The sequence below is a fragment of the Dendrobium catenatum genome, unplaced genomic scaffold (genome assembly GCF_001605985.2).
Source record: "Dendrobium catenatum unplaced genomic scaffold, ASM160598v2 original_scaffold_4309, whole genome shotgun sequence".
Lineage (NCBI taxonomy): Eukaryota > Viridiplantae > Streptophyta > Magnoliopsida > Asparagales > Orchidaceae > Dendrobium > Dendrobium catenatum.
This window is the reverse complement of record NW_021322770.1, coordinates 175,889-199,367: the sequence shown is the minus strand read 5'-3', so window position 1 is coordinate 199,367 and position 23,479 is coordinate 175,889. Positions and strand designations below refer to the sequence as shown.

The following is a 23,479-nucleotide window of genomic DNA, read 5'->3' as shown; positions in this document are numbered from 1 at the left end:
GCAACGCCAATATTGGCGTCGCACTGTTCATCCGCGATCAAATGACGTCAAAAATGGCGGTCGGTTGGAGAAAAGTTCCATTGGAGTTGCCCTAAGGTCGCACAACATTTTTTTTTATAACTAACTTTATTATTTATTAATTATGTTTTAAATGTTTTAAAAAGATAGAAAAATCTGGAAAAGAATCCTACTTTTTTTTGAAAAATTCAATATATTTTTCAGAAAGAAAATAATATATATATATATATATATATTTAAATGTAATATTTTTTTTCTTTTTTGATTTATTTAAAAAAGAAAATTTTTTAATTTTTTAATTTAATAAATATGCAAAAAAAATCCTAAAAAAATAATGAAAAATATTTTAAAAAAATATTCCTCTTGGATCTTTAAATAGACCCCTTTGGGTTGGGGAAAAAGGTAAAAATCTCTTGAAATAGTTCAGAATTTTTCTATAAATACAGGGAAAATGGACATACAAAAATTGGTGGCTTTTGAAGGCAGTCAAGACCCAGTAGTCTATTACGGGCTCAAGTTCTCTCCCGGTGGGGAAAAACTATCCAACGAGAGTTTAAATTACGGCGAGGATGACAGTCAAGATCCAATACTCTTATGTGGGCTCCAATTCTCTCCCGAGATGTGAAAAAATTTCCAATAAGAGTTTAATATCGAAGGCAGAGACGATCAAGAGCCAGTACGTACACTTATGTGGGCTCTAGTTCTCTCCCAGTGGGGGAAGAATTTGTCAAGCAAGAGTGTAAGGGCGGTGACGGCAATCAAGAATCGTTTCTCTTATGTGAGCTCTAGTTTACTTTCGATGGGAGGAAAATTGTTCAACAAGAGTTTAAATATTATGGAGAGCTGATTAAGATCTGGTGGCCACCTCGTACTCTTATGTTGGTTTCAGCTCTCCCCTAGCAGGGGAAAAATATTCCTACAAGAGATTAAATATTGGTGGTGTTGATGAAATTAGAACTTGGCTCTCTTACATAGGAAAATACATGGATGTGTTGACATCGATAATTGGAGGGTGTGCCAATGATGGTAATCAAGTAAGGGACTAATGATGCATGTTAGGAGGTGAAGGGTTGAAGACGGTGGTTGGGCGACGATCGATGGACGGACGATTGCCCAATAAAAGTCTAAGAGGCAAAGGGACAACATTAGTCTCCAGGCGATGGGTCGATGATAGTGATGGTCTAGTTTTATTTTATTAAAGGAAGTAGACATCCATGCTGCCAGTGATAGACAATGAATAACTTAATAAAGGGGGTTAGGTGGTGTGTTGGTGGTAGCTGCGTAACAACACACTACAATATTAATTGTGTGTAGGCCTGATGAAGACAAAACTCTGATATTTTTTATAAGAAGGGGTAAAAGAGATCCTTTAAAGTGCTATATAAAAGAGGTCAAGAGAAATCTATCAAAGATGTTTGACCTCTCTGAGGTTACTTATCAAAGTATTACTTGATGGCATTAACTAGTCAAGATAAATCCAATATGTGGAAGAGATCGGGAGGAATCCAACAATGATATTTGACTTTTTTAAGATCATTTTTTAGAGTATTACTGGATGATGTTAACCTGTAAAGAAAAACTTGAGAGTGATCCACAAATGTTGTTTGACCTATTCGAGGTTGTTTGTCAAAATATTGATTGATGGCAATAACATGTATGTAAGAGGTCGAGGGAATCAACTAAGAAGTTTAACATATCTAAGATTATTTGCCAAAAATTTTATTGATAGCATTAACTTATATATAAGATGTGAAGGGAATCCACCAAGGATATTTGACCTATTTATGTTATATGTCAAAGCATTGCTCGATGACATTAACTTGTGTGGAAGAGATTGAATCGAATCCCCCTGGAATCGATTATGCCCTGATTGGGAGGGGGCAAATGCCGTGTGTATCTCAAATCAAAGATGAAGAATGGACTATCTTTAGACCATTACTGTCTTTTTGAGGTCAAGATTATGACCTTATCCAAAGAGAAGAAGTCCATCTGTAGACCATATGGAGTTTATGATTCATTTGAAGCCTTATTATATTTGTGAGAAGCTTTATGATAAATAATTGCGGGCAAGATTATTTTTAGATAATTAAAATATTAAAGGAACTTTCTTGACCATAACCATAATTTAGATTGCAACCAAGGTTGCCCCTCTATCTAAATCTGCTTCCTATGGAATTGAACTAGTAATAACTGATGATTGAGATGTGATAGAATAATACAAGCATGTTGTTGTAATGAAGTTATCCTCAATGTTGAAGAACTTCTTTCAAACATGATAAAAGCCATGATAAAGGGTCTATCTTGCTTCAACCATACCCAAGATGTTGACGTGATCGAACTCTCGAGATTGAAGCAAGAATTGCCCCCAGCCAAGAAGTGTTTCCCACATAATTAATGTAGTAATGGCTGATAGTTGATGAGAGATAATACATACTTATTATTGTAGTGATGTTGCCCTTAATATTGAAGGACATATTTCGGACTTGATAATAAATCATGATAGAGGGACTAACTCACTTCAACCATGCCCTGAGTTTTAACATGAACAACCTTTCAAGGTTGAAGTAAAGGTTGCTCCCCACCCAAGGATCATTTCCCACATATGATGCCAAACTTTTGAGTCTTGAAATATTCGTGACAGAAGAGAGATATAATGTTTAGCATTTGAGCTTTATGTGAAGATTCAACATATAAACATATAAGAGAGAGGGTACAAGAGTCATAAGAGACATTATAATTTTTACGTGAAAAATCTTTAAAGGGAGAAAAGCCACGAGGGCTTAGCCCAGTTGAAATGAATTCACTAATATTTATAGTTGAATTTGAAGTACATTATATTGTGGGAGTTGGAAGAATCTAGTGATATGAGAGTTATTCTCAAGAGAGTATTGATTTGTTCGTTTGGTCGGTAAGACCGTTGCTGATGGGCAACTGTGGTTAAAATGACCGTAGTCGATAGGCGACGAAGGTTAGTATGAAACCTCTTAAGTAAAAGAAGCTAAACTCTTAAATATTGAGGTATCTTTTGATTTAATGGTTGAATTTGCATTAAGAAATTATGCAGTTAAGTGTACTCTTCCAAAAAAATTTTGGGATGGTTCACCTCCTATTAAGGTATACAAACATGACAAAATCGTGAGACCCTTAGGACAAAGTGGACAATAACTCAATAGTTAAAAGTTTTGGCTATTACAGTCAGAGGGATTGTAGTTGATGAGCAACGATGGTTACAGGGACCATAGTCGATGGGCATCAATGATCAAAGGGATCATAGTATGTGGGTGACGAAAGATAAAGAGACCGTAGTTGACGAGTGACGAAGGTCGGATGGACCGTGGTTGATAGATGACGGAGGTCAGAGGGACAAACTCAGAATATAGTCAGCGGGCGGTGGTGGTCAGAGGGACTGTAGTCAGCGGGCAACAATGGTTAGAAGGACCATTGTTAGTGGTTGACGGTGGTTGGGGGTGTAAATGTGTAATGACCCGTATTTTGACCCTACGAAATTTTTTTTTAGAAGTTGTTATAAGTTCAAATCATAAATATTCTTTGTTATAATATAAATATTATAGTGATTTAATTACATTTACTTTTTCATAATTTTTCGGCACTGATATATAGTTATAGGATTTTACTATATTGATATTATTTTGATAGTCTTTATGGATGCCGTAGTTTTACAACTTTATACGATTTCTTTATTGATTGATAGTGCTTATACGGTAGTTGCTTTATTAATTCAACACACGTACTGGCTCACTGATTTCTTTATTGAACTATTTTACTGGCTTCTATACCATATTATTTTACCATTTATAGACTTTATCGTTACTGCATAAAAGTTTTATTGTTTATGCATTGATTCACTGATCATATTAATATTATTGTTATGATTTGAATATTGACATGCACATTGCTTATTTACCTTAATTGTATTGAGTTCAATTGTAGGATTTGGTTATTTGTTGGGCTCTTGAGCTCATTATATGTGATTGAATGATTTTAGGTTGGGATAAAAGAGTAGGAGTGTGAGATTGACCTGAATCCTTCAAGAAAGTTCTTGTTATTTTAGCTATTATTTTATATACATGACATATTAGTTATTATATGATTGTATAGATCCTGAGTTCTGAGTAATATACATGAATTTTAGAAATGAATACATATGTATATATTGATATTTTGATTGATAATTTTATTTTCACTGCTATTTATATTGATAAAAGAAATTAGGCAACTCTGGTTGTTGTTTATTAAAAGATAAAATAATAATTCTTTCAAAATAGATTCTGGCGTATCATAGGAGGGACCGTAGTTGGTAGATAATGGTGGTCGGAGGGATTGTAGTTGGCGAGCGATGATGGTCGGAAGATGGTCCGACGGAAGTTCGACTATAATTTGCAATTGGGTGGAAGTTCAACAATGGTCGGCATCTTGGAGGTGGTCTAGTGGCGGTCGGCAGCTATGAAATGGTCCAATGATGATCAGGCAGTAGTCGACAGCTGGGTGGAAGTCCGACAATGATTAGTGAACGGGTAGTGATTTAACAATGTTCGATGAAAGGCGATGGTCAAACGATGTTGGAGGCTAATGGTGGTCTGGTGGTGGTCGATGGAAGTTCACCATCGATGGTACTTAGGTAAAACTCTAGGTTTTTAGAAGTCTCAGAGCTCTCTTTCATCTCTAACCAAAGATCCAAGCTTACAAAAGTTCAATCCCTCCTTCATGTGGAAAGTGGGGGTTTATTTATAGATTTTTTAGAGTGGCATGCCCCATAAATATGGAGAAAATCTAGGGTAAATGTAGAGTGCTCCCTCGGACAACCCATATTGATCCTATCGGTTATAGAGTATTTTTCAAGCATTTATGTGCCCAAATGATGTCATAATTAGGTAACCTTGGGCTCGTTGAATTCTTCTCGTCGAACCGCTAGATTCGACTATAAGCATGCTATATTTAAATATCATTTAATCATATAGTTTATGTTTTGAACCTTTCAAATGTGATTTGGCCCCATTTTGGCAAATATTGGACCGATTTTGGTGTGGTTGGGTTAGTCTCTTTGAGACATTCAGTTTGGCTATAAGTAGGGCTGCTAGTGAACCGAGTGTTCGACGAGCTACTCGTGGCTTGGCTCGATAAGAGCTCATTTATGTTCATTTGATAATGTAAATGAACAAGCTTGAACAACTTTGATAACACTCGATAGTTAAATAAACAATCTTGAACACCCTAACGTTCGGTCATTTATGTTCACGAACAAGATTGTTTAGAGCTCGTGAACATGCTCATTAAGAAACTCGATTATGCTGTATAAAAAAACAAAACAAAAAAAAATATATTTTACTTAAATAGCAATGTTTTTACTTAAACAGACCACACCTGCGTCTCTCTCTTCTCCGTGACCACAGAAAAAAAAAATTGTTGAAGGGAGTTTAGTCCCACACTGCCTGGAAATCGACGACGTTGATGTATAAAAAATATATATATGTGGTCATTGGTAATTGAAAAGCGGGCAGCAGAGGGACTAGTCGGGTTGGGTTAGATACTAGTCTACAAAATGTGCTGGCCAGTGTTGGTAGATTGGCTAGGCTCGGTTTGAATAAAAGAAATATTTTGTGAATTTTGAGCGGGCTCGACTCGGTTAAACTAGCCGCTCGATAAGAGGCTCGATTAACTTGAAAATAAACGAGCTCAAACTGAACACAAGCCGAGCTCGAACAAGTTGGTTTTAAACGAGCTCAAACTCGAATAACAGTCCAAGAAGCTCGACGAGCTTCGAGCAGAGCATGAGCACGGTTTTGGCTAACGAGCTCGAACACGAATAGGATGAAGCTCGGTTCGGTTCGTTTGCAGCCCTAGCTATAAGTTAGCTGAAATGAGAGTTTAGATGATCACAAATTTAATTTTGGAAGTTTCTAAATTGGATATGTCCAAGATTTATGTCTAATCAAAATTATTTTTGGTTACGTATCACTTATATTTAGAACTTTTTTTCTTCTCTTATAGATAAGTTAAGCATCAATCTAGTGTGTTTGAAATATTTTAGAATTATTTAGTTAACTTTAAAATAAAGATATCAGATTATTTACTTATATTTGATTTAAAGTAAGATGAATTTAGCACAAAGTCTAAAAATGCTGGTCAACAATGCAACTACATAGTAGTGAGCAAGGGCAATGCGTAGAAACTAAAAACATTCCTATGGCTTACAAAATGCTTGACCTAGTGGGGTGGTGGATAGTAGCGGTAATAATGACTTGTATTGGAGATAGTTGGTGGTGACTATCAGTGTCTATGACAATGGTGGTGGGTGACAAGTGGTGACAAAAGTTAGTGGCCGTGATGGTGGAGGCGACAACAAAAGGCAGTAGAGATTTTCGACTGCTATCTTTGATGGCAAGTGACACCAAAAGCATCAGCAGGTGGCAACAACAATGACTTGAATGTTGTATTAAAAAATAAGCCAAATCAATTGATTTTACAATTCATAAGAAATGAATTGAATGATAAATTTCAAATTCTTCATTTTTTTACATTTAAACACCTATATTTTTAAAACCTTCCAATTTATATGCTTTACATCCAAAATAAAACAAACCAAACAATCCCGCATTGTCAAGAAATTAAGAAAAAAATATTTGGTATAAGCAATAATATACATTATTTATTTAATAATTCTATTAATTCTAATTTTACTCATATTTTATTAGATATTTTATATCACAGGATAATTTAAGAAATAATAATACATGTAAGATTCTTAATTTATTAATTTGTAATAATTATAATTGAATATGCACAAAAATTCTTTAAAAATAAATTTTCAATGGCTATATTAACTTTAGAAATCAAATAAATGATTATAAATTTTATTTTATTTTTACATTTTTTAATATATTATAAATAGTCAAAACTAAACCCCCTCCCCCCCTTGTTTTACTAATAGTTAAAAAAACGCCAAATCCGTCGCTGTTAGGGTTTGGCGCGGAAACGGCAACGGCCGAGTCCCCCCTTTCGCCTACGATGCTGGCATCCCTATAAATAGGATTTCCCTTTCTATTCTTTGTTGACCAACAACAGAATCAGTCTTACATTGTCTCATTTCTCCTTTCTTTTGACAATCCACGCTTTCCTGCTTTGGACGAGCTGTCTCGCGAAGCCTTTTATCCTACCTGGCGGATGCAAGGTTCGTCCTTTTCATCCATTCATCTTTTCTCGTTTTCTTGCTTTTGTATTTGGTTATGAGATCGACCTTGGAGTTCTTGGACTTCGTGGTTTTGATGAATTGATCGGGAATCATGAAGCGGGCAAAGGGAAGAGGCTCTCCTTTATATGCTTGGTAATGCTTGTTCCATGCACAATCTATAAATTCATTCAAAGTTTGTCGTTTTTCTTTTCATCTAGAATTGAGATTATCGCTGTTTTTTTGAACTTTTGTCGTATGTGTGATGTCGGGTGCCACTTTTAACTATGTATTGTGCTTGTTTTTGAAATTTGAACTAACATGTAACGAGGTAACCTTTTTCTCTTGAAGTTTGAGCCATTCATTATCATCCATGTCAGTAGCCTTAGCCAAACTATTCAGGATTGATCGTTAGTGCTTCTTCCGTGGTCACTTCTCCCCAGCGTTTCATGCGATGCTCACTTGACTACACCAAGTTCTTAGTCACAACTTCCATGAAGTTTCCTTTGGTATATAGCCCTTTCGATTCCTATAGCTTACACATTGATTCTACCTACTAACATCTTTTTTCGTTAAATTTCCTATGTTGTGTAAACGTTAACCCATCTTAATTTTTTTGACAAAATTGCCTTCAGGTTCCTCGCCTGCACATTATGGTTTACAACCGCGAGACTTAAAGATAAACTAGGGTGGGTTTGCCAGTAACCTTAAAAATAGTTGAGGCTGCTATGGTGGCAACATCCTTCGCGTCATAAAGCTTCTACGCCTTAAACTGTTTGAAGAACACTTGATTCAAATGTCCTTTTTTTTTTTTGAAGCTTGGAACAGGGAAATCTATAGCAACTTGCTAAGATTTGGAATTTGTGGGGATGAAGAAGGTACATTTTTTAAGCCTGACGTTTTACACTTATAATGATTCAAAATGAGGGGAAAGTGTGAATCCAAAAGATTGCTCAGAGTTCGATACAATCTCACTGTAATAATAAGTGATTTAAGTCGTCAATAGCACAATTGGGCCTTGCCATCAAGAAACTTTTTATAAAAGCATGTTTCAAAAGGTCCTCTTGGGAGCACCTATTGAGAATGCCTTTGGTGGATGGATTTTAGGGACTCATCTCAGGAATGTCTTTCAGCATTTTCTCACTGTTAATTCTCTCAATAGTCTCAACAATCTCCCTACTTTACTGATTAATACTCTCTGTCATGTTTCTTCTTAAGCAAGCTTACGATGCAATGTCCAACTACGTTTGTTATTCATCTCAGACATGCATTTTTTACATAGCATGATTACAAGAGCTTGTGCAGGAGTTGGTACAATGTATTAATTTTTGCAGCAAGGAGAGCCTATCTTTCTCAGTTCACTTGCCACTTTTAAAGGACCTCGATGTGTTAACGTTGCCTAACTACTCCATTCCATTATGGGTTCTATGGTAGAATGTCCATCTCATCAATTGCTCTCCTGCTCCATTGTGTCATCACATCCTGCTGTGCACATGCGGCTCTAGATTCAATACTCCATCGTATAATTGCACACGCCAAGCCCGCTACCCCATTACGCTCGCCACACGATCTACTTGTTGCAACTACCTAGCTCTATTAAGCCACCATCATCGTGGAGCTACTTGCTGCATTGTTCAAAGGTGTTATAAATACCCCGTCATCATATTACTGATCGTAATTATATTGCTCATCTACTAGCATTTGTGTGGGAGACGAGCTATTTTGCTATAACTTTTACGCGCTTGTCTAATGTACCCTTTTTATGAACAATTATTACGTCCTCCGACCGGACGTAGAGGAACGTCCGGTCGGAGGCAAATTCACGTCAAATACCGAGTTGTACCGAGTAAACACCGAGCAATATCAAATAATAACGATGAATAACATCATGTGAAGACCCAATACCGAGTTTTTTCGAGCTATCTTGAGCAATACCGAGTTATACAAAAGTTGTACCGAGTTTTTCCTAGAAAAAACTCGGTACAACTCGGTATTTCTCGATATAGCTCGGTATAACTCGGTATTGGTCTTCAAAGAGCGGTATTCATCGTTATTATCAAATAATACCTAGTTGTACCGAGAAAATACCGAGTTTTTTTGCGAAAATTTAGCTCCGACCGGACGTTCCTCTACGTCCTTGCACCGGATGTGATAAAAGTTCCTTTTTTATTGTCCCTTAAACTTTCAAGAGGCTCTTTAAGTTTGTTCACCACATTAGCAGCTTTTTTGAAGCTCATCAAAATCCTCCACAGAATCCTTTACATTCTCTAGAAGATCTAGATGCCGACATTATTTCTTTTCTTCTTCTTCTTCTTCCCACATGATATAATTATTTATACTATGTGTTTTTGTCTCAAATGCAACTTCTCCCAATTATATTTCATCTCACTTTCTTCATGGCGCTTTTAGGAAAGCTCTCAAAACTTCAGGGACATCTCTACTGCACTTGGTTAATAATATAATGCTCATTTTCCTTTGATTGCTCTTATATTCGACGGAGGTCTTCTGATGAGGACATCCGAGATCAACGGCTACGATCTTGAGTTATTTATTTATATATTTTCTGTACTAGTTTATTTTATATTATTGTTTTTCCCTTTATACCCTTACGGGTGGTCATGTAGTATTGTAGCCCGAAGGGTAATTTAGTCTTTTATTTCTTTTCTTTTCATGAGGCCTATTTATAGGCTAGTTGTTTTGTATTTTGAGATGATGAATTGTTAATGAAAATTTTTATTCTACTTGTCTGATCTCTTAGTGAGTTCATGATAGGAGATTGATCTCTTTGTGAGTTCATGAGAGGAGAGACCTGAAGAGGGTGATCACAATACCCGTCAATCTTTGGTGGATTCCAAGGTTCGCGGTTTTACGATCTCTTTGTGAGTTCGTTAGTTTACTTTTATCTTATTCGTATTTTTCTTTCATCTCTTTTCTCCCCCACTCGATCCACCACCCCTTCCAACCTCCCCACCACTGGTGGCTCAACCTCCTCCACCCAATTCATCTTCTAGCTCACGCTAAATCCACCCACCTACCTAGCCACACCCGCACCTAGCCGCCCCCTTTCCCTTTCCGCCCCCCCCCCCCACCCCATAATTTTCCTCATTATGAATGATTTCAATCACCATAATGACTTCCTAATTTAGCTTCAAGCATGAGAGGAAAATTTGAATTCATTTAAAATTCAAATTCGAATTTAGATTCTTTCCATTAGGAAATCCCAAATTAGGAAAATATAATCATGAATTCAATTCAAAATAAATCAAATTGGATTTATTAGTCCTTTCCTCAATTTGAAATTGAAATTCAAATTTCAAAAACTTTTATTATTTGCAAATCTAAATTAGTAAAAGTGCATAACTCCAAGTCTATTTGAATTTCAAATTAAATTTGAGTTGTCATTCTTTTCCTAATGACATAAATTGATTTGGAAGTTACAAATCTTCTCCCCAAATCCCTCCTCTCTCTCTCTCTCTCTCTCTCTCTCTCTCTTCTTTTGGCCGCCTATTACTCCTCCGCTGTTAATTGAGGAAGCTTAAATCATGGCTCCAAACAAGGATCCATTAATTCCCACTTTAATTTGAATTCAAAACTCAAATTAAATCCTGCCAAATCCACTTAAAATATGAAATTAATCCCATATTTTGTGATTACTTTCCCTCCCCCTCTCTCTAACTGTATACCTCTCTCCCTAGCTCTCAAAATTAATTCCTGAGGAGGAGAGAGCTGCAAGGGAACTCCTAATCCCTTACACCACTCCGTTCCCTCCAACTGATCACGAAAACCTGATGTATTTCTTGAACGGGATTGCTATCCAGAATTCTGCATGTTGGTAAACTACTGTCCAGCAGATCTCTGCAGTTCCACACTAGCTAGCCAGCCCCAGAATTCAACCTATTGCTGTCCAGACATCTCATGTCTGCTGTTTTGCATTTCAAGCACCTAAAACCTGCTGTTTAGGAGATTTGGAACGTGTTTTCTTGCTGTCCAGCCTGCTAGAAGGTCTTCAAACACTGTCTGGACATTCGAGACCGCTGAATACACCTTCAGGAAGGTTCTTGAATGCCTCCTACTTCTTCCCAAGTCTTCCGACAGCCGCGGGAACTGATTATTTTCTGATTTTTGGGTAAACTCCCCTCCAATTCTCTTATCTCCTTAGTTTACTCATCAATTATAGTTTTAATATGATTTATGACGATCATGCCAATTATTCTCCGCTAAAGCTTAGTGTTTAGTAGAAATGTGTGATGGTCATTTCATAGTACTAATCTTATTGTTAGCATAGGGATTTATTGTTGAAACCATTCATGTATGCAACGTTAGATTAACTTGATTGTTTTCCGATCTTAACTTTCACGCACGTGATTCGGCCTAAACTTGTCTTGCCGCTCTTTGTGTTTTATTGCGTCGTTTAAATTCACCATTAAGATACAATTATGTGTTCTAAGAATATTAAGCGTGCAAATTTTCTTAAGTTAATCATTCTTGCATGTACGTTTCACATCTCTTCGGACCAAACTACTGTAAAACTCTGCTTCCACTCTTCTATGTTATATCCTCTCTCTGTCTCATAGAATATGGAAATCATGCATCCATTTTTGAAAGTCTTCTTTAGCAGCCCAATAATCCATAACGTAGAAATAGAAATGGCAGTCTTCTTTCCTACATTCCAAGTTCCATTTCAGGCAAGCTCCAATATGCTTGGCAGCACTCCAAATATTACGGAAATCATACTGCAACTATCAATCTAGGAAGCAATCTCTAAGTATCTCTATTTGTAGAAGAGTAATATTATGCATTTAATTCCCTGTATCCATAGTTACTATTTTTCATTTTTTTTCTCTCTTAGACTAGTTTACTTATCTCTATTCTAAGTCCTCTAAGGCATGTTTCTCCTATCAATTTTGTTCTTGTCACTTCTTCAAACGAATAAGAAGTATTGAAGTCCTTTTCTTCTATATTTTCAACATAAAGTAATGGTAATGTAATACCATTTCGATCTCTCTCATCCAACATAAAGTAATGGTAATGTAATAGCATCCTCTCATATGATCTCGTCTTGAATTTATTATGATTTGATTATTAATTCTTAGAATAAAAATTTGATCTTCCCTTATTTTTTATTGTTTTTTTTATGACCTTTTCATGTTGTCCACATTTAAAATAGAAGTTAGTGTACATTCTCTTTTTTTTGTCACCTGATTTTCTCATCAAGGATAAAATCTCTAATTTCGTTAGTACTCTATCTGCATCTTCTAGAACACCAAATTTTAACCATTAAACTTGTCAATCTTAATCTTCCATCCTTTGTGTTTGTATTTGATAGCTTTTTAAATTATGGCTTAAATACTGATTGTTAAGATAGTGATAAAACATCGAACAAAAATCAGGCAAAGATAAGAGAAGGAACACAAGTGTTCACAAACACTAAGCTTCACCTGCATCCACGATCACACAAACATCAAATATTTTTGCTAAGCTTTAGAAGTGGTACACAAAGATTTTTTTTTTCATATATAGAGATGACTTAAAGTTACTGCTTGCTATATATAATGAAGAGCATAGAATGCCCTTGCTTTAATTGATGCTCACAGTGATAAAATACAACTTTCCACTATGGCGACTAAGGCTAAAGTGAGGAAGCAGGAAACCAATGAAGAAGGATTTTGCTGACTTCTTTCTTCGGGGAAGACGCATGTCAGTGTCTTGCTACTGTGTTGCTGAATGGAAACCACCTAGCCCCTTTGTCCTAGTGGAGAAGAGAACTCGACAACTTCTCTTCATTTCTCTTCATTTTCTTTCTACTATGGGATGCCAATCTTTATTTCTAAAGACGCTATCAAAAGCGTAAACAGGCAACCTACAATTAATTTGCAAGATTACATCATTTTCACAAATCTACAAATGATTTCATAGCCTCACTAAAAGGATTTAATTACATCTATGCAAATCTCAATTAAATAGTTATAAGAAATGGGAGACTTGATCATATCTTCTACATATTTGATGGGAGAAAATTTTGGCAATATAATTTAACGTTGAAATTGTCAAACCCAAAGACTATGCTTGAATCCAGGGTCAGCAGTTCAACTGATCAAATGGGTGGCTAGGCTTCAAAAATCATGCTTTGAATTTATATTTATGTTTTAGGGAGTGACCGGGGGCGGTAGAGTAACTTGAAGAATCATGAAAATGATTATGTCTCTATCAATTCCTAAATAATGCTTAAGTTTTCTTTAATATAAAAATTTATAAAACCCCACTTAATATATGCAAATATACGTGTCGAATCAAGTAATATAGTGATAGAGTAGAGTATCGATTCCACGAGGAAGAATGTTTACTTACAAATACTAGTATTGTTTGCTACAATTACAATAATTATCCTACTCAATAAGAATAAGGGCTTGTAGAGATTCAATCACTTTTGTAAAAAATATTATCAAAATAATGGATACCCTTATATGATAAAATATTTTGGATTGATAAAATGTAAATTAATATGTTTCTTAATTATTCTCTTTTTAATGTGATATTATTCAGAGCATATGCATCATCTATGTTAAGCGTAAAGAGACAAAGGAAGGGCATAACTTATTCCACTCTCAATATCACTCTAAACTCTTATAATTTGTCATCCTATAAAAATTTTAGAAAAGTGAGTAAATCATGTACTGTTAATTATCCCTTCATGACAATCTATCTCTAAAAATTTGATAGATAACAAGCACTATGCCTATGCTTGCATCATACCAATCCAATATACCTGGTTGTGTCTACTTTTCTAGTCTTGTACTCCACATTACACCTGATATTAACTACACATATGACCACTATGTGCATTAAATAAAAACCTGATATATTGAAAATATCATATCATTACTTTAAAGATTAAGAGAAATCAGTATTACTCCATATTTAATTTACATTATCAATCAAAAATTAGAAAATTTAGTCATACATGAAGAACAAATGAAGTAAACTCATTTTCATTAATTACATAAAAGAAAGGAAGTACAGAAGAAAAGATATCACCATATAGTTCAACAATCTCCTATACACTCCTCCTTGAACTTACAAATTTGCTTCCACAAACCTGACCAAACACTCTAATGAAGTGGATCTAGCGTTCTCTAAATTTTCTTAGTTATCACTCATAAGAAAATTTCATAGAGACGCTCTGAAGTCAGACTTTTACTAAATGAATGAACTCTCTTATAGACATTACAAGTGTGCTATTTATAGAAAATACAGAAAACAGATTCTGACACCGTGGCCCTCGAGACACTTGCGTCACAACACCCATAAAATGAACTAATGCCGCAACTCTGAAGGGTTTTCTCCGATGCGGCGCTTACTGGCATTGACCATTTGTTTAATGAATCGATGCATCGCTTTGCTGGCAGAACATGTCCTGAACGGTTACAATTGTAGCGATGTGGTGCTGCTGACGATTGAGTATTGTGGCGTTCAAGTGGCACTTCCTTGGCTTGGCGGTGTTGACTTTTAGCGACGCGACGCTGTTCAGCAGAGACTGAGCTTTGCGGCGCTGACTCCTCCGGTGCTACGGCTCTGTCCAGACAGAGACTGGCTTTTGAGGCGCCGAATCCTCCGGTGCTGCGGCGTTGTTTAGACAGAGACTGGGTGCTTCCATGTCCACATATTTTGGCTTCGCGGCAGTATTGTGTCCGACAACGCGGCATTGTACCGGTACTTGAAAATTTTTCCATTTTCTATATTTTTCTGCACAAATACAGCTAAAACAACACATTTTCACTGACAAATTAACACATAAAACATAACATTATTTACAATTAGCAGGGAGCTAGTTTATTAACTTCAAGATAAATCTTCTAAAAATGAAAAAAAAAATGTTGATGAAGCTGGTTCTGTAAAAAAATTAAATGAGTAATTGTTATGTCGCAGATGTTGTTTGTCAATGGGGGATGAAAAAAAGGTAGTTTAAACTTGCCTAGCATTTTCTCGCGTCAGTTAGGAACTAAATTGTAAATAAGGAAATTTATTTCCAATAAAAATCAGTTTGTGATCTTGTTCCCTATAAAAGCTAAATTAGTTTTATAGTCTCCTTGTTAGCTTAATTTAAATTTCTGGGAAATCACTGTGTTGCTTATGTTTTTTTCTATGAGAGACGGCAGAAGGAGAAATAGTTAGACTTACCTGGCATCATATTTTTCAGTTGGGAACTAAATAGGGGATAATTGATGTTTTCCTAGAAATTTAGATTCCTCCATATTCTTTTAGTTAGCAACCTGATTTCCATATTTGTTTAATCGCTTTAGTTTCTGTACTTTCTGGTTGACTCTCATTGATTCTATCTTATCTATTTTTTAGACTTTTCCATTATAAATTGAAAATGATTATCATTTATGCTCTTCATTCATATAAATTTATAGGATGCTATGCTTCATCTTCTTTTTATCATTCCTGAATCAATTACTAAGAAAAGGACATTTCAGGCTTGACTGTATCCCTCTAGTTGATAAAGCTTTCTTCTCCGTCTGGCCGCAGTAAAATATTTATGTTATTGTCGCACTTGTAAGTGTGTGTGGGACCATCATGACCGGGTGATCGCTTTACTCGAGCTTCTGGCATCGAAGTCGTCATCTGTCTAGAGACTGCCGTCGCTTGATTATGGTTAAGATCAGCGGTGCCTGAGTTTTAATCAACTGTAGAGTAGCGCTGGGCCTCCTGGCCCTCCAGCTAGTCCTCCTATTAAGGAGTACTTTATATTTTATAGACTCTAATCATTATTTTGGTCAAGGATAAGCCTGATATTACTTCTCATCCCAGTTTCACTATCAAAAGGAACAAAGTTTAAAAGGTTATTTTTATTTTATAATTGAAATGGTTAGATTTTCGTGCTTCTCCACTCCCCCAGTCAGCAGATCAAAGGTATGCTGGATTTTTTACATGTATTTTTGTTATTGTTTCAAGTTTTAATTTCTTTGTGATGAACATAGCTTTCTTGCCACTTATGCAGAAAGTAGCTCAACGTTCTATTGGAACATTGCAGACAGATTATCAAAGTGCAATTCAGGATGAATCAATAAAGTTTGTTAAAGATTCTGTAAAATCGAACCCTTTGATCGACAACTATAATTCTTCCTATAACTCTGTGGAGAGAAGTACATCTACTTACTCTCTGCAAGGTTGTTGGAGATCGGATAGCCTGAATGTTAATATTCCTGAGGATAACCATGAGATACCACAGACAGTACTGATACGTAAAAGTCATTCTCTACGCAGCATTATGGAGGAAGGGAGTGATTACTCTGGCGATGATATCACAGAGGACGATGATATTGATCATGGATTTTCATATGGTTTATTGAACGGTTGGAAATTGAAGGAAGTTCCAGAGTTATCTGATAATGCTAATTCTACAGAGGTTTTTCACCATGAAAATGATAGGAAAGATTATCAGAATCAGAAGGAAAATGACTTAATGAAATCCTTTGATGTCCTTACAGATCCCATGCATCATGAAACACTTTTCTCTATAGAAGTTTTGAAGCAACCTGATACAGATTGGCATGCTGATATTGCTGAGAAGGCTGTTGATGATGTTGCTGACTTTGGATGCTCATCAGAACATATTCCTACTTTATCAAGATCATTTTCCGTGGCTAACCTCAGAGTAAATAAGACTGAATACGGCAAAAATGACTCAAGGCATAGAAGCATTTTTCGTAGGTCTCGATCCTTTTCAGATCTAAATAACTTGAATATACTAGAAACAGAACATAAAAGTGGTGAAAAATATTTTGATTCTGGGGATACTGTTGAGAAAAATGTCATTAGTTATCACTCTAATTTGCCCCTACATGATGATGTTACTGGAAAAGTTCCATGGTATGATGATAAGGAAGTGGGAGGTCTCAGTTTGGTGAGAAGGAAAATCATTAAGTTTAATGATAGTGATGGTAAATGCTTGAAGTTGAAGTTAGACATGGATAATAAAGCTGCATGCAACTCAAAAGGTAATTTTAGTTTTGCAGACGCCTTGAGAAAATCTGAAGCAAGTAATGCTAATATCACAAGGGAGTTCCAACAGGAATCTTCTCACGACAATTGGGATCAACTGACCCCTCAAGAATTTAGTATAAGGAGAGTAGAAAATTGGATAAGTCAGATTGATATCCATTGTGACCTTATTGTTGAAGAACAAGAAGCGAGTTCTACTACTGTTTCCAAAGAGGAACCCCAAATTTTAGCTGCTGTGGATCCCCCAAAATCTGAGACTCGAAGCAACCTGGCCATGGAGGTAGCTTACAATTATATCTCTTCCATGACTTCCTCATCTTCATCAGCGCAAATGGCAAATCTTGGGTTGGTTGCAGTCCCTGTTCTTAGTTCATTTATCAGTTTGCGAGTACTAAACTTATCAGGCAATGCTTTGGGTATAGTCTATTGATTATTCTCATTAATATCAAACTCACTGTATGCTTCACAAAATGCTGCATGACTTTCTTTCCTTCGTTTTCCCAGTTCAGATAACTCCAGGATGTCTTCCAAAAGGCCTCCACATGTTGAACTTGTCAAAGAATAACATATCAACTATTGAAGGCCTCCGTGATCTATCACGTCTTCGTGTTTTGGACCTCAACTATAACCGAATAGCTAGAATTGGCCATGGTATTGTATTGTTTTCAATATTTACAATTTTTTAATTATAGCCTTTAATTCTGATGATTAGGATGTTATAATGTCTCTGCATCGCTATTGCTTTTTTTTTTCCTGTGAAAGCGGGATTCAAATAAATATTCTGCGAAGATTTTTATTTTAATTTGATACCAATCATCTGCTTATCCTAGTTATTAGGAAATTTAAGCTTTGCACTGTAACTGTTTCATATACTTCATCAACTGGGTTTGAAGGCATGATTTGTTTAGGAATTTAGTTTAGGTTTTAGGTAAATTTTAATAAAAATATATATAAATAAGGTGAGGTGTACACCTCAAACCAACGAGGTGAGGAACACCTTAAGGCAAGTCTCAGTCAAGATGAGGCGCAAGCCTCATAAAAAAAGTTCAAGGAGTATGTATTGAGGCATTTTTTACTGTAATTGTGCTGAGGCGGACCGCAAGGCGAGCCTTAAATTGTGCAATTTTAAACATTTAGTATTAAGAATCATCTCTTATGCATAAGCCATCAAAATTAGCTCACTTAACTCATATAATATCCTGTTCTTTGAATTTCATCCTTATTGTTCTAATTTTTCTCATTCCTTGGCATTGATATAAACATTGATTCATCCTTTCATAATATGGTATATATTGATACATATAAAACACACATTTTGTGGCTCATATATCATTTAGCAATTGATAGGGACATCGAAGCTTGGAAAATCTATCAGAGGCGCGGCCACCGATCTACGATCACGATCGGGCCAATATATTTTTAAGTCATCATATGTATTTATTTTTATTTATTTATATTTGTATTTACTTTTAGTTATTTTCCCCTTTTACCCCTTACTTAAGGGTGATCATATGTAAGCCCAAAAGGCATCGTCGTCTTTTGTTTTTGAGTCCATTATATGAGGCTATATATAGCCCTTATGTTCTCTTTTCATAGTTAATGAATAAATGATAAAAAATTTCCGTGTTTGAGTTCTTGTGATAGTTTGAGAGAGATTGGAGAGAGACCCCTTGGAAAGGGATTCAAATCACCCACCAGCCTTGGAAGATCTAGGTTCGTGGTTAGTTTACCTTTTATTGTTCTAATTTTCATCCTTTGCTCTTCCTCTAAGCCACGGTCCACCAATCTCCACCCGTCGGCTTCATCCCACCACCACCCTAACCCATCCCTTTTTCCCACCTAGCCGCCGCCCCTCTCACCCAAATCCCTATACCGAACGGACGACCACCCCTTTTTTTTCCCCTCCCTCATCAATTGCCATTACACCTTTCCTAAATTAGCTCTTCATATTTTAGGTAACTCAAATAATTACAAATTCAAATTTATTTAAATTTGAAATTATTAACTAAAATATAAATCCTATTTTAGGAAAGTTTCCAAATCCCTTCCTATTTGAATTTTAAATTAAATTGGGAGCTATATATATTAAAACTTACATAAATCTTGAAGAAAATGCCCGACATTGGACTCTATAGGAGAGGAGGAAGGGGGAAGAGCAGTTCTCCATAATGATGATTCAAATGAAGATCCCCTTAGTGATAACAGTGCTGATGACTTATGAGTTCTTATGTGATATTTCATTGCTATTTATTTTTGTAAATTGGAATTATATGTTAATGAAAAGAATACCGGGATTTGGGAAAGATAGAATTTTGAGTTGATTTATATTTCATGTTGTCTTATTATTGAGATATTTTGATTTCACTTCATCTCTTATGCTTTTTTTATATTTTATATTATTCACTCATTAGTATATAAAAATTTTATCATTTTATGTTTACGCAATCTTTTGATTTTGAGGCTTACGCCTCAAAATGCCTTGAGGCTTACGTCTCTCCTCAAGAATGAAAAACGCATCAATACCCGAATACGCAATTTTAAACATTGCCCATGCCCCACCTATTTAATTTCTTTCCAAAAGAAAGTCTCTCCCATTGGAATTAAATCAAACCCTCTCCCTCTCTATTGCCCGACGCCCCCTCTCTCTTTCCCCTCATTATTTCTTCTCAATCAAGGGGATTAACTAAGAAAATATTTGAATTAAATCCCCTCCCCAAATCTAAACCTGTTTTCTCTTCTCCTCTCCTCTAAAAATCTGAAACTAAATTATACTCCATGCTCTCACCCTTGACCGGCCACCTCTCTTCCTCTTTCCCTTGTGAATTTTCAAGATAAGCTCCTCCCTCTCAATAGGAGCCTTCAAGGGAAGTAATGACGATCATCTTCAACCCTTCGAAATCGATGAATGGCCGATTCCTATTTTGACTCCGGATTCGTTTACGACGAGCAAGGGAACGTCAACATTCTCCAGTCAACCTTCTTCGATGTCAACCCGGAGGTCGATAACTCCGTTGAAGAATATTTGGAGCGCATCATCTTCACACTTTTAGAAGCCATCGAAGAACAACTTACCAACGTCCAGTAGCAAATTGTTTTCGGTCATCAACAAGGGCAAGCTTCTCTCTTATTCATTTATCTTCTTATTTCACTAATCTTATAGGTGGTGATTTAATTGCAAGGATTCGTGCTTCGCTCTCTGCCTCCGCTTAGTAATCGTAGGATTTGAGTTTACTTTCTATGTTTTTAACCTTAATATTAATTTAGAGATTTTATTGAATGGCTACTTAATTTGCATCTTGTTGAATTTCTAAATTATTTTGGTGATTCAAGTGCTTAGTTTGTGATTTGGCCTAAGCATAGCAACCCCTCCTTCGTTTTCCATCATCATTTAGTGGCTAACAGTTTAATTATTATTTGCTCCTACTTAAATCGTGCAAGTTCTTACCTCATTCATCTAAAGCATACTTAGTCCTGCATCATCAATATTATATTTGAAATAAATGAGGATTAATTTGAGAATAACAAAATCCATGATTATAGCTATGTATAATATGCATGAAGCTTGTTTGATGTTTTTAAATTTCCTTAACATGCTTATCATGAAAAAAAAAAAAAAACTTCAAATGCAGACATGATAAAATCCAGAATATCATAAAAGGGCTATAGCAAATAATGAGAAGATCAAGGGTAGGTTATAGTGTTTTGGATGAATGGCCGATATTGATTCCCTTGATCTTATACTATTTATTGGGCATTTGAGCACCTTAATAATGTCTGAATTCTACGATCTTGGGCTCGTTGGATTTGCCCCTCGATTCGACTATAAACATGTCACATTTGGAAATCATTTGGTTATCCAATTTATGTTTTAAACCTTCTAAATGTGCTTCGGGCCCTTGATTTGAACCCATTTGGGCTTCAGATTGGATTGAATTTGGCATTGTTAGATTTGCCTTTTCGAAACATTCAGTTCGACTATAAGTTTGCTGAAATCGGAGTTCGGATGGTCCCGAAGTTAATTTCAGAAGTTTCATATTTCAATTTATCTAGTGATTCGTGCCCGATTAAGATAATTTTTTTAATGATATATCAATTATAAATAATCAAGTTCCTATTTCAAATTGTCTAGTGATTCGTGCCCGATTAAGATAATGTGACATGGTTATATTTATTATATAAGCAAGTCACATTTAGAAATCATTTGGTTATTCAATTTATGCTTTAAATCTTCTAAATGTGCTTCCGGCCCTTGATTTGGACCCATTTGGGCTCGAATGGGATTGAATTTGGCATTGTTGGGCTTGTCTTTTTGAGATGTTCAGTTTGAGTATAAGTTTACAAAAATCGGAGTTCGGATTGTCCCGGAGTTAATTTTAGAAGTTTCCAATTTCAAATTGCCTCGTGATTTGTGCCCGATCAAGATATATATATATATATATATATAATCAAGTTCATAATTCAACTTTAATCAGAAATAGTCAATTTAAAACAACTGCCTCAAATTTCCCATGAATAAGAGTACGCCCAAAACCGACAACCCTGAAAGTAGCGTCAAACAGAACCTGCTACAGTTCCAAGAGACACCCATGAAAATAATAAATTGCTGCACTTCTGCATCATATTGGTTTTTTGTTTCTACATTGAAATGCCTCATTTTCTTATGCTAATTTAATTTCCAAGGCAAACAAGATTTTATCTAGCATTTGTTTCTGATAAAATCCATTGATCTTAATCATAAAGGTTTAGCTTCCTGTTCCTCACTCAAGGAACTTTATTTAGCTGGTAATAAAATCAGTGAGGTAGAAGGTCTGCACCGTCTCCTCAAACTGAGCACCTTAGACTTGCGGTTCAACAAAATCTCTACTTCTAAAGGCCTTGGACAACTAGCTGCTAACTATGACTCTTTGCAAGCAATAAATCTTGAGGGAAATCCTGCCCAGAAAAATGTTGGAGATGAGCAGCTGAAAAAGTTTCTTCTTGGTCTTCTTCCTAATCTTGTCTACTACAGCAAGCAGGCTATTCGAATGGGCTCAAAGGAAGTTTCAGACAGTGCCGCTCCGGCTGTTGCTTCACCTCAGTTTGATAGAGGCTTAAGAGTTGAGCACAAGAATTCACAAAGGGGATCTCGTGGCTCAGACCTTAACCTGTTGGCATCAAACAATGGACAGCAAATTCTTGCTACTCCACCACCATCAAGGAAGCCTTCCAAGGAAAGGCATGTGCGGTTGCAACTGCCACCTGCTTCACTAAACCAGCCAAGCTGCGTTCGGATACTGGCAAAAAACCACTTGGTATCAACACTAATGATGCTATGAAGCGAAGCTGAAGCACTGATGTACTTCGAGGCTTTTTCAAATTGTAATTGCAAGAGCAGATGAACTATGGCTTGTATGAAAGAGATGCTGCTTGCAGTCTAGTCTGGTCCTTGAAATAAACTTCTGCCAGCACCAGTCTTGTAATTTCCAGGGTATCTTTGTTGGTTCTTTTAGTGGGTTGAAATCTCCCATGCATGAATTCCTTATTTGTTTGTTGTTTCATGCAGGTTATGGCTATTGCGCAGAAATAAATGATGGTACGTAGCTGTTGATAAATAATTGGAGGTAGGCTTTCTTTCATTTGTTAGTATTCATTCCTTTCACCCTTTATAAATTGGAGAATTTCAGTTATGTGTATTATCAGACTCAGTTGTAAAGTTTGAACAAGAGTTAAAGTACATACTTGTAGCTCAATTATGATAAAACATCTGAGATTATAAATAAAATGATCACTTCTATTAGATATAATGTTGGCAGTAGAAGGATATCAAGATCAGACTATAAATTTTAACTAAGCTCAAAAGAACAAAAGGGTTGAGAGGGGTTAAGTTTCAATACTTTTTCTAAATGAGTTGGTCTAGAAAACATTTCATCACATCTTTTTGACAGCGAAAGACAGGCTGATTGAGATATAAATACAATCCAAAAAGATGGGAAGAGTCTAAACAATATATAAATGTATATATGATGGATTTTCATATGCATCATAAAATTCTCTTGTAAATCTATATAACAAGGAGAATTTTAGATAACTTAATAAACTTAGGTTTCATTTTGGACGGCTTACTGCTTCTTAATGCAACTTTTTAATACAAAAATTAAATTTTTTAACTAAAAAAATGTTTTAAGAAGTAGTAAGAAAGCCATACCAAATGAAGCCTTAAGCTCCTATTTGAAATCTCTATCCTAGTCGACAAAAAGCTGTTTGATGTAGAAGTTGGGCTTAACTAGAATG

At 35.8% G+C, this 23,479-nt stretch overlaps 1 protein-coding gene across 1 annotated transcript in view; it reads left to right on the top strand.

Annotated features, from left to right (window-relative positions):
- LOC110107307 overlaps positions 1-22,723 on the top strand; it is a 23,902-nt gene extending 1,179 nt beyond the window's left edge. Inside the window, exons 2-5 of the mRNA XM_028701500.1 lie at positions 15,682-16,117; positions 16,206-17,625; positions 17,714-17,860; positions 21,950-22,723. Of these exons, the coding sequence (XP_028557333.1) occupies positions 16,070-16,117; positions 16,206-17,625; positions 17,714-17,860; positions 21,950-22,524 (2,190 nt within the window). The 5' untranslated portion in view covers positions 15,682-16,069 and the 3' untranslated portion in view covers positions 22,525-22,723. The remainder of the gene's footprint in view (positions 1-15,681; positions 16,118-16,205; positions 17,626-17,713; positions 17,861-21,949) is intronic.
- Positions 22,724-23,479: the final 756 nt, after the last annotated feature.